Genomic DNA, 15101 nt, shown 5'->3' with positions numbered 1-15101 from the left:
GGTTATGGCTCTTCATAGACCTCGAGCATGAACAAATTTTTTGAGATTCTCGAGACATAGAGAACATGACAAGGCACAACTATGGTACAACATGCGACATTGATGTGACCGGGAGCTCAGCCTCAGAAAAGCCCTGTCTTAAGCCATATAATCATAGAACCAGTGTGACCGCTGGTAAACGTTGGTATAGTCCCCTGTCCATTGTGGCTCGCAATCCATGGTCATTCCTTGCAAAGAAATTGAGATTTCAGCATCGTCTGCGATTTCCGAAAGCCAACATCAGTAGAACGAGCTGCATATGCAGGGGTGCTTCTCTGTTGGTCTTCATTGAGCTGCGCCTCACAGTACCGGCTCACTCGGGCAATTTCCTTGGTCTCAAGCGAACATTTGCTGCTTCGTGCCCCTAGCAGGTATCTACCCCCGACTAGGAACTCGCCTTTAGGTTCGCCCTCTAGCTCAGTCATCAAGTTGTGTATGCATTCTGATCTGCCTCTTCTACATTTTAACACTGCTTTGAAATCAAGATGTACGCATTTCTGGGAGCATTTTCGTGGCTGAGCTTGACCTTCTCCCTTGCGCTTCTGGCCCTTACCGTGGCAATTTACAGGCTCAACTTCCATCCTCTTGCTAAATTTCCTGGGCCGAAGTTGGCAGCCGTTACTCGCTATTTCGAAGCATATTACGACGTAGTTTGCGATGGACAGTATGAGTTCAAAATCGCCGAGATGCATGAGAGTTACGGTTTGTTATGGCCTTACATACTTGGGAGCCATGCATTTATAACTATCATTAAGGGCCCATCGTACGGATTAGCCCCTACGAGCTTCACGTGAGTGACCCGGACTTCTTCGAGAAGCTTTACGACCGAGACGGACGCTGGAACAAATACGGCTGGGCCTATGATGCCCACGGATCTCCAGGCTCCACGCTTGCAACCATAGATCACGACGTTCACAGATATCGCCGAGCCGCTATGAATCCTTTCTTTTCCAAATCCAACGTAGCTCTACGACAAGAAATCATCACCAGGCTCTCTTCCAAGCTTTGTCATCGGATAGATCAGTTTGCGACCGAAAGAAAATTGCAGGTCAGGCTGGGCGACGCTCTTGGTGCACTGACTCGAGATGTGGCGACTGAATTCGTTCTTGGGAAGAGTTTTGGGAACCTTGATGCTGAAGATTTTCGCGGCGGTGTTGGTAATACTCTCCAAGAATCGGGTACCATCTGGAGGATAACCAAACACATCCGATGGTATGGCGGAATGATCAAGTCGATGCCCACCTCTTTAGTCCAGAAGATCGGCGACTCCGCAGTACTGGAATGCCTTCGCTTCGTTGAGGTTCGTAATCAAGAGTGTTAACCACACCAACTTTTCTCTGAATTTGAACCGTTAATGCCACACAGGATATGACGAGCACTACTCAAGCTATCCACTCAGATCATATCAACGGGCGCCTAGACGGCAGCTCCCCACCCACAGTGGTCGGCGCAATTTTAAACTCGAAACTTCCGGCGATGGAGAAGACACCGGAGAGACTGGGCGACGAGATTATTACAGTCGCCGGAGCGGCTTTCGAGACTACAGCTTTCAGCCTAGCTGTTACACTATACCATATATATAGTAACCCGGCAATCCTTCAGCGTTTACGGGACGAGTTTCTCTCTGAGAGACTTAGCACTTACGACGCGAGCCTCGCAAGCCTTGAGAAACTTCCTTACCTGACAGCTGTTATAATGGAAGGTTTACGACTAAGTCCAGCACTAGCCACGCGCATGGCACGCGTATCACCGGACAGGGACTTGGTATACAAGGCCTGGACCATTCCAGCAGGCACGCCAGTCGGCATGACTCTTATTTCCATGCATCTGAATTCTCAAGTCTACTCTGAGCCAGAAAAATTTGACCCAGAACGATGGGTCAACACAAATACCAAAAAGCAGGCGGGAAAAGCTTTTGCGCCATTTGGCCAGGGAACTAGAAATTGCCTCGGCATGCAGTAGGTCTCCGATCCTATATGCTTAGATAGTACGATATTTGGCTTACTGACTGACTGGTTAGCCTCGCTTGGGCCGAACTTTACATAGTTATTGCGGTACTGGTTCAGCGATTCGATTTTGAGTTTGATATAGGCGCTGGCAGGGATATCAAGTGGGTAAGTGACAAGTTCACGATTGGTACAGCAACTCGACAAGGATTGAAAGCACGAGTCACTCGTTGCGAGTCTTGAACAGTACTCCATCGTAGCTGAATTGTTTCGGTGTATTTCAAATGGTAGGGATGGTGAGAAGATTAGGCGACGGCGCGGCGCAGTGATTCACACCGAACTAGGTCACGTAGCATCTTCCATTACCATGTCTGTTCTTGTGCATAGTATTCCGCATGCTTGATATGGTGGTGGCCCGATGGCTCGGGCCGCAGCCCAAGTCGACTGTGGCCGTTCCATGGTACCAATTCAACAGCGAGCCGTTAAGATGTGAATAGTTCCAGTTGGGGTTATTCGCAACAGGCCAAGACGTGTTACTATTTTTAAAATTTATATCCGGAGTAGGTGGAACATAGGTATGCGAACGAAAGATTTCTGCCTTGATTGACATGCTCGACCTATTCTCCGTATATACTCTTATGGCGACATTGGAAACATCATAAACCTTTCTGCCCGCTTCAATCAAACAGAAATGGCAAGTATCAGCCTGGTCGGATGCACAAAATTGTGTTATATCAACAGCTGGATAAATCGCCAAGACGTGGAGAGGTGCACTGGTGTTTCAGCTCTTCCAGGGTTACGTCTTGTAAGGTAGCACACACAATTCCGAAGAGACATCATTAGGTCAAACGCAGCCTTCAAAGCATCTAGATCCTCCATGCTCCACATATATTGGTCATGTCTGCTCGCGTGCTGATGGGGTTTGGTATAAAAAGACGCGCATTAGCATATTATAGATCAAGTAACCAAATCTGGCCCTTGTCGTGGTACGCTAGGTGGGCTGAAGACCCATAGAAATGTACTTAGTTAGCTACAAGGTTCGCGCTTATGGTGTGGCAGTGTTGAGGCTGAGATTAGCCCTTAGTCAGACAGCCGCGTGGAAGGCGTAATGTCAACCACTACCAAGTCGTTTGCTGACAACACTCTTTCAATCTTCTGAATTGGACTCTATTCTACGGGACAGTCGTTTTCGAAGCTCGCGTTGCGACGTGCGCGTGCCGCCAAGTACCTTCAGTCATGCCAAGAGTGAAGTCGGTTGAGCGGCGGCGGGCCAACCACGCCAAGTCGCGTAAAGGCTGTCTAACATGCAAGTATGCTTTTGATGACCAGATCCTCACAACTTCTGCAAGCTAATCTTGATCTCAGGGGTAAGGAACCCGAAGATCAGACCATGCAATTCCATCTCGAGTACTTGACTCATTTCCCTGTCACGCCTCACAGCTCGCCACATCAAGTGCGATGAGGCAAAGCCAGCATGTGTCAGATGCACGAGCACAGGCAGGGTAAGAGAATTTCCTATTCAAATGCCTCGGATCGCAACTTACTCATTCGACATCGCGATGGCCTAGATATGTGACGGCTACAGAGTAGTATTTGCATTTCGGAACGAATCGCCATGCTTTCAGCTACCGAGTCATCCTGACGACACCCAAACGAGTCGCCGCGCTTTTGAATTCTTCTGCACTGTAACTTGCGGGCAGCTCTCAACAAGGCTGGAAGGCGAGTTTTGGAGTCGCTTCGTTGTTCCGCTTGCGTCTCAGGATAGCACTGTTCGATCCGCAGTCAGCGCATTTGCGGCATTCCACGAGGATTTCATGCGTGGTATTAACCTAACCAAGGAAGTCAACTACGATGCTCTCCAGATGTATAACTCAGCCATCATAGAACATGTGAGGAACTCTGACCCAAGTGTACATCTTGAACCAGCCGTAGCATTTGTGCCTTGCTTGATATTCGCAATCATTGAGGTGAGTTCATGAGGTTCTTACCGTGAAGTATTATCTTTCTGAGTGCTCACTTGTCGGCTTCACAGATGCTAAGAGGCAATCTTGTCGCCTTTACACAACTGATTTCCAAATCCTTTCCGTTGATACTTGCGATGAACCGCGAGCGGGGCGAAAACGAAGATCGCATGTCACAATCTCCCCTCTACGTTATCATCATCATGTTCCGCAACTTTGTGATGGATGCTTGTGGGGCAAGTAGAGTCTCTCTGATGAAGATGGTCTAATGACTGCATGACTAACTTGATGGTCAAGATGCTGGGCTCCGAAGCTTGGCTATCACTCGATGTTCCGAACCTTGACCAAACTCGGAGGAGTATGCCCTGCGTATTTTCATCTGTCTTGGAAGCTCGCCGTTTTCTTGACGCCCTAGCCCAAGCATTTGTCAGCGAGGGCTGCCACGATGAGATACCGCTCTCAAGTGATACTGATATAAGGATTGGCTGCGATGAACATTGGAAAGAGACCCTTGCGAGCTGGACGGCAGCTTTCGAAGGGTTCCTCGCAACTGATGAGACTTTGTCGAAAGCAGACCTCCAGGAGGCTCGAATACTACAGATTCGCTCTTTACATTATCAGATTTCACTAGACGTCAGTCTGAGAGAGGGAGCATATAATCAGATGGTCTGGGATCAGTACCTTCCACAGTATGAGGTCATTGTGAACCTTTCTGAAGCTCTATGCGAAGAGTCCAACAACAAAGATGCCAAGCCTTTTCTATCGCTAGGGCGTTGGCTCGTGGGACCCCTCTCGGATATTGCGGTGAGGTGCCGCGATCCTGGGTTTCGAAGAAGGGCCGTTGCAACACTCGAGAGATTTCCCCAGAGGGATGGTTTCATGGATGGCCGTCTCGCTATTGAGGCTGCAAAGCGCTGTATCGAGATAGAAGAGGGGGGATCAGAAGTTCTTTGTGCTGACAACGTCCCTGAGTCGAGACGCATATCTAGGGTGAGGGCTATTCCGGATTCAGTCAGACAAAAGGTATCCCTGAGGTACTTCCGATATACAGACGGCAATGATCCGTCCGGTCTAGAGGTTGAGGAGCCGCTTGGTTAGAGATACTACTATCAAACAACTTCCAGCTGTCATTGGAAGTGAATATGGTGAAATACATCTTACTTCTACCATGTGAGGCGGCAAGTAACTGTCAGTCTATAACTCAGTGCGATTTCAGATTCATGAGTGCTAGGTATTTGGTGTGGAATAGCCACCACATTGGGATCGCCATGAAGAAAGTAACTGCACCGGTTAGTTGAGGGTTTGTGGGTTAGATATTAGCTGACAAGTTGGGGCGTATCGTTAAGTGTGCAGCATAGGATATACATCTATTTTGGAAAAGGGGTAAAGCTTCAGAAGTCTATTTTAAATCCGTCAATCCGTCGTGCAGGTTTGCGTGGCTGGACATCTGTGGGTTAGAAATTGGATACACTGCGCGCTGATTCTCCGCAAGACAAAGATGCTGGCCATTGATAGTCATTACGTCGAGGTCGGAAGCTACGAATGCAAGAGGCATGCACAGTACATTCAGTCAACACCACAACCGAGCCGGCAGCGGAGGACATAAGGATTCAGGATCGGCCGCAATAAGAGGCGTTCCTTGCAAATCTACTTCTAGTATATTTCCTAACTTTTGATTTCAAAGACACTATAAAATGGGCGATTAGGAAACTCTGCTGTGGGGAATAGCGTGTATTTTCTTCAGACCAGCATGATTTCCTTTATCTCTGCCTGAGCCCACAAGGCCGGAACCTCTTCGCTGACTTGCTCAAAAACCCCCAAGCCCAGCCTCATATACTGAGTTTCGTCAACCCTGCCGAGAACAAGCGCGTACGCTACATCGGCGTCGTATCCAAGTAGCAAGAGAAGGCTCTGCGATGTTGCTTTAGTCTCCTCTAGATCGGTCTCTATATAACCCCAGGGCTGCTCTTTTTGGTAGATTCCATCATCCAGCACAAGCTGAGCTTGGGCTGAGGTAAGGGTCCTACCCTGTACAACGGCACACTTTTTATTGATTGATAATGACACGAGTATGGCATCCGGCTCGCTATCGAAACGACCGGAAGCTATCTGTACAGTTGGCGGCATAGATACCCACGACCAAGTAGGCGCTCGATCTGATCGTGCTTCGAAGTCACCTGCCCAGGAAACTGTCCAGGCAAGTTCTTCAATGAATCTACTCTTCCACAGGCCAAAAACACACTCATCACTCCAGAGTTCCGATAACTCTTGAGTCACACCTGTAATTGCATTCAGTCTATCTTCTGGATCGGTTAGCGCTCGTCTCGTATAGTCGGTCAAAATGTCGTGCCAGAAATTCTTTTGTCCTTCCGTTGTAAGATGTGCATCGGAGGACTCTGCGGCGTGGAAAATGCCAAATGGAACCCGAGACGCGCGGCTAGGGTACTGAACGATGTTCGGTCGAATTGTCTCCAGGCTGAGGGACCGACACTGCCAGACTAACTCCTTGTCCGTGTAGTAGAGGTGCCTGCTTGAGAGAAGGTACTCCTGAAAGGCCCATGCACGATGTGAGAGAGGTTGTGTGTGAAATGATGTAGACTGAAGAGGTGTCAGGTAAATATGCCCGGGCCTGCCATTAGGACCAGTCAGCTGCTGTTGGCAACAGAACTTAGTTTCTGTTTTCCACTGAAGGAAGCCATCTCCAGCCGCTTTCGACGATGCGGCAATGATTGTGGCAGTGGCGTTCTTGTATATCTTCCCCATCCGCTGGATTTCATAAGCCTTGTCCTCAAGACTATCTTGAAGGATACAAAGAGCATCTATCCATAGATACTGAAAACCTAGCTCTCGTGTGACGATGATGGCATCTCTTAGGGTCCTTGGAAATTGCGACAATGAGATACCACCCACCAATGCGTCAATGTTGTGGGTCATGGTAGTCAACGGCTGTGGCCCACCCCAGCTATAACTCAGTGCAAGATAGTCCCCACGTTGCCCTTTTCCCGATATATGCAGTTGAATGGAATCCTCTCTACCTCCATAGTCAACGCGGAGGACTCTGGTCGGCAGAATTGGCGGCTGCTCAGAAGGACCACAGTCTGGATGGTTGGCTCGGCAGTCCTTGAACCATCGTCGAGCAGCATCTATGACCAAGTCACTAGTCATGGAGTCCAAGATTGGAGGCCGCGCAGGGAAGTATTCATTTAGACTGTCTCCTAAGTTAATCCATTAGCGCACAAGTGGCGTTAGGCATTTTTCTCATACAAATTCCATACCTTCGTACGTGAATGCTGCGATCTCGCATACTCCAAGGAAGTATCTTCCCTGTTCTTCGCTCCAAGCATTCGCGGTCAAAGTATCTAAGCTTAGTGGATGGGGTTGTCCAGCGGCGGATGCGACCAACGCTGGTGTTGCACGCTGGCAACTTGCCTTAAAGATCAGCGGCGATGGATCGGCCCGCTGGAAGAGAGCCTTCGCCGCCTTCCAAATGACTTGACATAGTGTGCAGTTCGTCGCACTCTGTCTGCAATAGCTCGCGTTGAGGTGAGAATAGCCTTCATCGCTCCAGAGGGACTTCAGTCCGTCTGGGGTGAACATATTTGAGCAGGTTCCACACCAACTGCCCGTCAGGGTAGCGGCCTTGCGATCACTGGTGGTCATGCAATCCATAAATCTGGCCGGATCTTTTCAGTCAAATGTTCGTCCCTTTCAATCGTAGAGTCTCGTATGGTGAAGTTGAGTAGATGTTGTTGGATTGTGCTGAGATCACCGAGTTCAGGGGGGTGCTGGTCTCAGAATAAGCGTGCTCGCGGCACTGAAACACGCGATACCGAATGTAGAAGAGTGCTCAGCCTCATCGCGGACTGGGACCGAACACAGAATTTAACCGCTGCTCCAGCTTTTGATAAGTGGTAATAGGCAAATACCTCTTTCTTTGGACGCATATCTTGGTGGTTTATATACATTTCAGCAACGCGAACTGAAAAGGGCAACCAATATGGTATGGGTTTGGGAACACTCTCCATGCAGTGAATATACTACATGGCTTGCGTGGATGTCGCGACAGAGAGTGCCGAATGTCGTTTGGGGCGTACATTCGGCGCGAAATGTCTCAATTGGCTTGTGTGAATCGATATGCGTTTCTGTAAAGTCCAAACTGTACGCCTGTTCTATTGGATTAATCTGACCCTTACCCCAAATTGATGAACGTTGGCTGGCCGGGTACCCAAGACAGATTGGTCATTACGCAGCCTTCTCCCGTGACAAACGCACCCCTCGTAAATATATTTTCGGGAATAAAAGGAAGAGAGGTCATAATTCCAAGCCCGTTGTCAGTATTGTCAGTTGCGGTTGTAGCGGTTGTAGCGGTTGTGTGATCGACAGTCGGGCTTGGTGTAATTTCGTTATCTTGACATTGTGTAGCTTGCTATCTGTCAGTAAATGTAGAGGCCAATCATAGATAAAAAGAAGTAGTTACCTAAGTATGCAACGAGGTTGACTCTAGTACACCCATTTGGGACCAAGTGGGCGTCGAGTATAATGTATACCAACCCATCATCATGATCTCTGCAAAAGCTAGCACGGCCACCTACGAACTCGACGTTGGTCCAAGATAGTGTCGCGTCAGCGAGCAACGAGAAGACTCGCGTGATACTGCCTTGAGGACTCACGCGGAATGGCATAATAGGAACGCCTGGCGTTGCGGCTAAAAGCTCGCCACCAGACATCAACTCCCCCTGTCGAAGTACGAATAAAGCAGCATCACTGCAAGAGCTTGCAATGAAACGACCATTCTCACCTACAAATCCTTCCGTAGCAGCGAGATTATTGATTAGATTCGCGTTGCGTTTAGATACGAATGTATCATCAATAGGAGTGACACCAAGTATGATGGGGTCCATCATATCGATAGTGCTGGGCGGGGTCGAACTTCCTGTTACTGATTCTGTGCTTGTGGAAGATGGGCGAATCGTGGGAGATATTTTTGCGCCACTGCTCGCTGTAAGAGGCGTAATTTGCGAGCTTGTACCGGATGGTATAATGGAATTGATCGAAGTTGTAGTTGTTGACGTCTCCGATATCACCAAGCTCGTCCCGCCCGATATCTCGGTCGCAGGGCTCTGGATAGACGTGCTTAGCGCTCCATTCGAGAAAGCGGAGACCTGTGTGGACTCGACCGAGCTTTGCTTGCTAATTGAATTAGATATCGACGAGGCTTCTGCGGTAGTCCTATATCCAGTGCTTGAGGTGAAAGGTATCGCAATCGGTGACGTGAAGCCCGTAGCTGAGAGCCGTTGATTAGCAATCCAAACCAAAGACAACCATGCAGCAAGAGAGGGGTTGGAAGAGTTTACATGTCTCGGTCTCGTTCTTTTGAACAATGATCACGACTTCACTCGCCGGTTTGGCTAGAATGACATTGATATATGTCTCAGCCGCCCGACGGAGCGATCGCTTCCGACTTAATGCACCACCGCCACACCTCTCACTTGCGTCACCACGGCATCTTGCTTCGCAGTTATCTCTGTCTTGGCCTGGCTCAGTAGTACTAATTTGCTCTCCACAGAAGCATGCACCTTGGTTGTTGGCTGAGAGTGATTCTCCGTCGCCGGCGCAGTACCCAGCGCAGGTAGATGCTTTGTCTCCAGCGTCTTGATTATTCCTAAATCGATCTGTTGCGTTTACTCCACCGAAGGGATTTTGGTCTGCCGGTATTCCGAAGCAGCCAATGTACTCGACCACATACACAACAACGTCAATAACTTCGCCTGTCTCTGGGTCGTGTATTTCTAAATAAACGAGAGCAGCAGTTCCTGGTGCCACATCTTCGGAATCGAAAATTGAGGCAAAACGCTTAACTTCAGTGGAGGTCGCTGTGAATGTAGCCAACGCGTTTGTCGTGGTGGCTGAGGTGGTACTTTCTGTTGCCAAAGTTGACGACCCGGTAATGCTTGACGGAGGTAACGTTTGGCTCTGGTCTGCTGGCTTAATGGTGTCTTTGTTGCCAGACGTAGTTACGAATTTGCTTGAACTCAAGCTCCCGGCGCTTGTACTCGTGATACTGGAGCTCGGACTGTCCAACTTGCTGGTAGACAAAGGTGGATCTTTCCCAGGGATCGATGATGAAGTTGCGGCGGAAGTCCCCGAGCCACCAGTCACGATATTTGTATTGTTGGTGGTACTAGCCATGCCCGAGACAGAACTGCTGGAGGTCTGGGATTCCAATTCCAATGTCGACGAGGCTTCGACTGTGTCAGTGATGGTTGTCGGTAACGGAGAAGGTGTCATGATTGCTGACGAAGTTTCACTCGTCGTTCCCAATGCTGAAACAGATGCAGTGGTACTTGCCGAGGCAGACGAGTCTGTGTGGGTGGCTTCATTTGTGATGTCCGAACTGGGAGATGCTGTCAAAGACATGGTCGGTAGAAATGCTGAAGTCGAAGAGTCGATTGTTGCCTCAGAGCTCTCACCTACAGACGATGCCACGAAGGTGGGATTTTCGGTCTGGATGGTAGTGCTTGACTCAGAAGGCGCTGTAATGGCCGTAACTGGGCTGGAAATCGTAGAGGAAACAATCGGGCTCGTAACAACGTTTGTTTCCTCTGTCTCATGAGACCCCGAAGATTGGTTTATAGATTCAATAACAGATGTCGTGCTTATATCACTGCTGCTCGTTGTTGTCTGCCAGGTAGTCGAACTTGTTGTAGTTGGAGTGGTTAACGTTTCCACAACGGGGTTCGTGCTTGTGTCCGTGGTGGCTGTTATCGTAAGAGACGAAGTGGGAAATACGGTCTCAGATTCAGACATGGCTGAAACTGTGGTTTCTCTGCTAGTTTGTCTAGAAGTAGCTGATGAACTAGAACTCGAAGTGTCCGGACTAGCGGCTAGAGGTGTTGACAGAGACGTGGAACTAGACGTAACAAGACTAAGCTCGGTGCTCGTCTCAGAAGTAAAAGGGCTAGAGGGAAGAGTTGATGTGCCCGACGTTGGAGAGCTAACTTCACTAGGTGTGGCGATGAAGTCAGAAGAGCTGGTAGATATTGGAATGTCATCGGAAACCAACGTCGATCGGAAGGAACTGCTGAGGGTACTAGGCTCTCCGGGGCTGCTCGAGGTTGTAGTCAGTGTGGCAAATGCGGTGACGGTACTAGATATGCCGTCTGTAGTACTCAAGCTAGAAGTGCCAGGGTCAGGGCTTGATGAAGTAGAGCTGAAGGAGGTTGGACTGGACAAGTTAGAAGTTGAAGAACTGGAACTCGATGACGAGGTCGGCTCAAATGCGCTGCTGGAAGTAGAGCTGGATGAGGTCGGACTAGACGGCAAGCTGGACGGCCTGGTCGGATCTAGAAACGACCCAGAGGACGAGCTAGAAGTAGACGATGATCTCGGCGAGCTATTCGGATCTGTGGAGGAGCTGGAGGACGAGCTGGAACTGGAAGAGGAACTAGACGAGCTGGATGGGCCGGACGTGGAAGCCGGGCTGGTCGAACTGGAGGACGAGCTCGAACTGGAACTCAACGAACTTGAAGAAGTGGACGACGAGCTGGACGAGCTGATCGAGCTGGTCGAGCTCATCAGATCTGTGGACGAGCTCGAACTGGAACTCGACGAGCTTGAAGAAGTGGACGATGAGCTGGACGAGCTGGACGAGCTGGACGAGCTGGACGAGCTGGACGAGCTGGACGAGCTGGACGAGCTGGTCGAGCTCGTCGGATCTGTGGACGAGCTCGAACTGGAAGTCGATGAACTCGAAGAAGTGGACGAGGAGCTGGACGAGCTGGACGAGCTGGATGAGCTGGACAAGGTGGTCGGAGCCAACGAACTAGACGTACTGGACGAAGTAGAAGAACTAGATGAAGAGCTGGAGGATGAACTGGAGGATGAACTGGAAGGCAAGCTAGATGAGCCGGAGGATGAGCTAGTAGAGCTGGTTGGGCTGGCTGAGCTGGTTGAGCTGGTTGAGCTGGTCGAGGTCGTCGGGGTCGACGAACTAGACGTACTGGACGAACTAGAAGAACTAGACGACGAACTAGATGACGAAGTGGATGAAGAGCTAGAGGACGAGCTGGAGGGCGAGCTGGAGGGCGAGCTGGTCGAGCTGTTCGAGGTCGTCGGAGTCAACGAACTAGACGTACTGGATGAAGTAGAAGAACTGGAGGAGGTGGTGGATGAGCTCGTCGATGGACCTGTAGGAGTCGGTGTTGCTGTTTAAAGTCAGCTGCACCATTATATAAATCCTAATTGGAGGAGCTGCAATGCTCGCACGGAGAATAAGACGTAATACTCGTTTCACTTTATTTAAGCGGGGGGAAACGATCGTTATGACGGCGCTTTGTAGCAGATTGTGCTCTGCAGAAGACCGCAGCTGTTATGTGTGACACTTACTTCCAGTACATCCATACTGCGATTGCTAATGTAAGCTTATTGTGCCATATCGTGTGATACGATGGTGCTAATATGGGAATTATATCCAGGGACAGAGCTTACAGTTGACGTAGTAACAGTTTCAGTGTAGGAGAAATACCATGACCCAGTAGTTGCGCTCGCAGCGACTGCGTAGATGATAGCTCTGTTGTTCAAGCCACAATTCTGCTGTGAGCCAGTTCCTTGGCAAGGCTCGTTGCAATTATCCATCTGAATCGGGTTCTGACGGCTAAGTAGCCCATCACCACATACGCACTGTGTGTTAAATCTCGAACCACCGACCGCCGCCCAAGTTTTTCCTTGGGCAAAGCAGTAGTTGGTGCACTTATCCACATCTATATTGGGCGGAGTTCCCTGATTTTCAGCCGGCGCCACATTGCCGTTGTATGATAGCAGGTTACCCAGTTCGGCGTCATAGCAACCGAAGTTGATCATTGACGACGTTACGGCACCACGGGTAACGGTTGCTGTGGCCACAAACGAAGCCGACCTCGTAATTGTAGGATTTATAGTACCCCCGGATGAGTATTGGCTGAAGTAATTCCGTCTAGATGAGATACTCAGAGGTGTTGGGATGCAGCTGTATGCGGTCGGGTCTGGTGTGGCGGGTCCCCCGTCCTGCTCGATTCTTGCGTATCCAGGGATTCGAGGTATGTGGCACCCCATTAGCCTTGGATTGGCGTAAATGGGATAAATCTGGAAGCCAGCATTGCCACAGCACGTTCCTGAGGCTGGGTCACAGTTTCTGGCTGACTGTCAGTGTGCCTGAGCCGACTCCACTATTGTCTTCATACTAACGTTGCGCCAGTGCTACAATTGATAGTACACTTCCTATTGCTTGGAGTGTTCACGTTGTCGTCGTAGGACCGTGCTTGAACCCCAAAATCTGTCCCACAGAAGCAACGTACTGGGTTTGGGTTGCTGGTGGCTGGTCAGAGGAGGTCGCGTTAATGAATGGAGCTTCTGCGATACCTTGTGTCCCTGAACATATACGACAGTGGAAAGCCGTTCTGTGAACAAAATGCCAAACAAGCAGCTGGAGATGCTTGCCGTGACTCGCGCGCTAAATCATCGGTTGGCAGGTTAGGCTTGCTGAAGCAGCCCAAGTATCCAAATGTAGTGGCCAGTTGCGCGGGCGTTGAACCTGCAAGGGACGTCTCCGACTCGAAGGAAGGATCCACAAAGATCCGAGCATGGGGTGTAAAAGAAGCCTGACCACAATTCTCGGATCTATCTCCTCCACATGGGTTGCCATCAGGTCGCGCATAACATATCCCCTGGTCTGACGCCCTTCTGCCCAGGTTCGCACCGAGTAGTGTACCACAACGACATGATCTGTCGTAGAGCGAAGCGTACCGGAATCCGTGCGCTCTGCAGGCTTGAACGCAGTAGTTGGGCCCAAGTGTGCTGTTGATATTATTCCCACCTTGATTGAAGTGGACATAACTCCTGGACGGGTCGCCTCCTACGAACTGATTCTGTACAGCGAAGGCGAATGGCTGGCCACCGGTGTTGTAGCATCCTAGCTCTTGCCAATTCTGCGACTGGGAGCAGGAGAATGGTTCAAGAAAATATCCCTGTCCCGCCACTATAGTAGCAAATACCCAGATAGCGAACAGGACCACGGCCGCTCGTGATGTCAGACTCATGTTAGATATCATGTCGCGTCTAACGGCATTCAGGACGATAAGGATACGTTTCTTTCTTCTCTCTTTTCCTTTCGGAAAATCAAAACGGGAGCAAAGATATGAAATCACTTGGCGGCTGGAGGAGCCTAGGGCGTATAGAGAGATACATGACAGAGGTCTGAGGAGCACGGGACAAATATAAGGTCAGGAGAGATTAGTGATCTTGTCTATCACGATGGGCAACCCGGTGAGTGGCCTCATACTAGGAATGCTTGCATTGACCAGGTGGGCCGGGTCGCGGCTACTGCCTTTCTTTGACTCAGATCCTGCATAAAAGTCGGCAAAGGCGCAATAGTACGGACCGAGTGGCAGTGGTGAGACCCTCCCCGAACGACATATTATTATAACACAGGGAGGGCGTTGACCGGCTAGAACGCGTCCAATGCGCAACCAGGTATCACTGGCCGAGGCGCTGGCAAAATACATCAATACAGGTTAGCCTGTATAGTTTTATACTAAATTGATAGTAGTAAGTCGCATTGAGAGGACTTTCCTTGTCATATGTGTTAGTCGTCGGTTCCTTGCCTAGCCGCCTAGTTTCCATGTGTCACGCTAGGGATTGCGGGAATGACGGCACATTCAACACATGGCTTGGCGGAGGACACAAGGGTGTTTCTCAGACACGGATAGTGCCTACGAAACAGTTAAGCCGTGAGAGTGCATGCCAGGAACGGCCCATCGTATGTCTCAGATCCGAACTTCTCTTAAGAATGCGGCGAGATTCTCCATCTAAGGATTAGGTAGTTAGAGATCTGATCAAAGACATCATGGGAGGTTTACTTGATCAAGAGTAAGGCTCAAAGATCAGAAACTTATTGGGCAAAGTCAAATCAATTGGATCAGCGTAGAAAAGACCAACCGTGAAGCTGTCATGGACATGGACGTGGTTTGCAGGTCAGTCGTAGCTCTAGGTAGACACCGACGGGTGGCGTCGCGGGAGTGGCTGAAACAGTGGGTGATATTCACTGAGCACGGCGTAGCATAAATGGTGCCCAGAAGTCTTGATTCACTTGCTTTATTAGAAGTGGAGAGAATAATGAGGG

General features: G+C 49.8%; 4 protein-coding genes across 4 annotated transcripts; 3 read left to right on the top strand and 1 right to left on the bottom strand.

Moving 5' to 3' along the window:
* Window positions 1–524: 524 nt before the first annotated feature.
* On the top strand, window positions 525–2228 carry JN550_007505 (uncharacterized protein; the record flags this gene model as incomplete). The annotated part of the gene is made up of 4 exons (XM_049319363.1): window positions 525–741; window positions 795–1339; window positions 1405–1997; window positions 2060–2228. The coding sequence occupies 4 exons, from the start codon at window positions 525–527 to the stop codon at window positions 2226–2228; spliced, it is 1524 nt and encodes a 507-aa protein (XP_049170481.1).
* Window positions 2229–3221: 993 nt separating this feature from the next.
* Window positions 3222–5044, top strand: JN550_007504 (uncharacterized protein; the record flags this gene model as incomplete). Its single annotated transcript, XM_049319362.1, has 5 exons — window positions 3222–3295; window positions 3351–3438; window positions 3611–3952; window positions 4018–4191; window positions 4244–5044. The coding sequence occupies 5 exons, from the start codon at window positions 3222–3224 to the stop codon at window positions 5042–5044; spliced, it is 1479 nt and encodes a 492-aa protein (XP_049170480.1).
* Window positions 5045–5686: 642 nt separating this feature from the next.
* Window positions 5687–10753, bottom strand: JN550_007503 (uncharacterized protein; the record flags this gene model as incomplete). The annotated part of the gene is made up of 6 exons (XM_049319361.1): window positions 5687–7161; window positions 7222–7619; window positions 8140–8368; window positions 8424–8682; window positions 8749–9230; window positions 9301–10753. The coding sequence occupies 6 exons, from the start codon at window positions 10751–10753 to the stop codon at window positions 5687–5689; spliced, it is 4296 nt and encodes a 1431-aa protein (XP_049170479.1).
* Window positions 10754–10961: 208 nt separating this feature from the next.
* JN550_007502 (uncharacterized protein) lies at window positions 10962–12158 on the top strand (the record flags this gene model as incomplete). Its single annotated transcript, XM_049319360.1, has 1 exon — window positions 10962–12158. The coding sequence occupies one exon, from the start codon at window positions 10962–10964 to the stop codon at window positions 12156–12158; it is 1197 nt and encodes a 398-aa protein (XP_049170478.1).
* Window positions 12159–15101: the final 2943 nt, after the last annotated feature.

The sequence above is a fragment of the Neoarthrinium moseri genome (genome assembly GCF_022829205.1).
Source record: "Neoarthrinium moseri strain CBS 164.80 chromosome Unknown scaffold29_Wmoseri_CBS_16480, whole genome shotgun sequence".
Taxonomy (NCBI): Eukaryota; Fungi; Ascomycota; class Sordariomycetes; order Amphisphaeriales; family Apiosporaceae; genus Neoarthrinium; species Neoarthrinium moseri.
The sequence above is the reverse complement of the archived record's forward strand: the minus strand, read 5'-3'. Positions and strand labels throughout refer to the sequence as shown.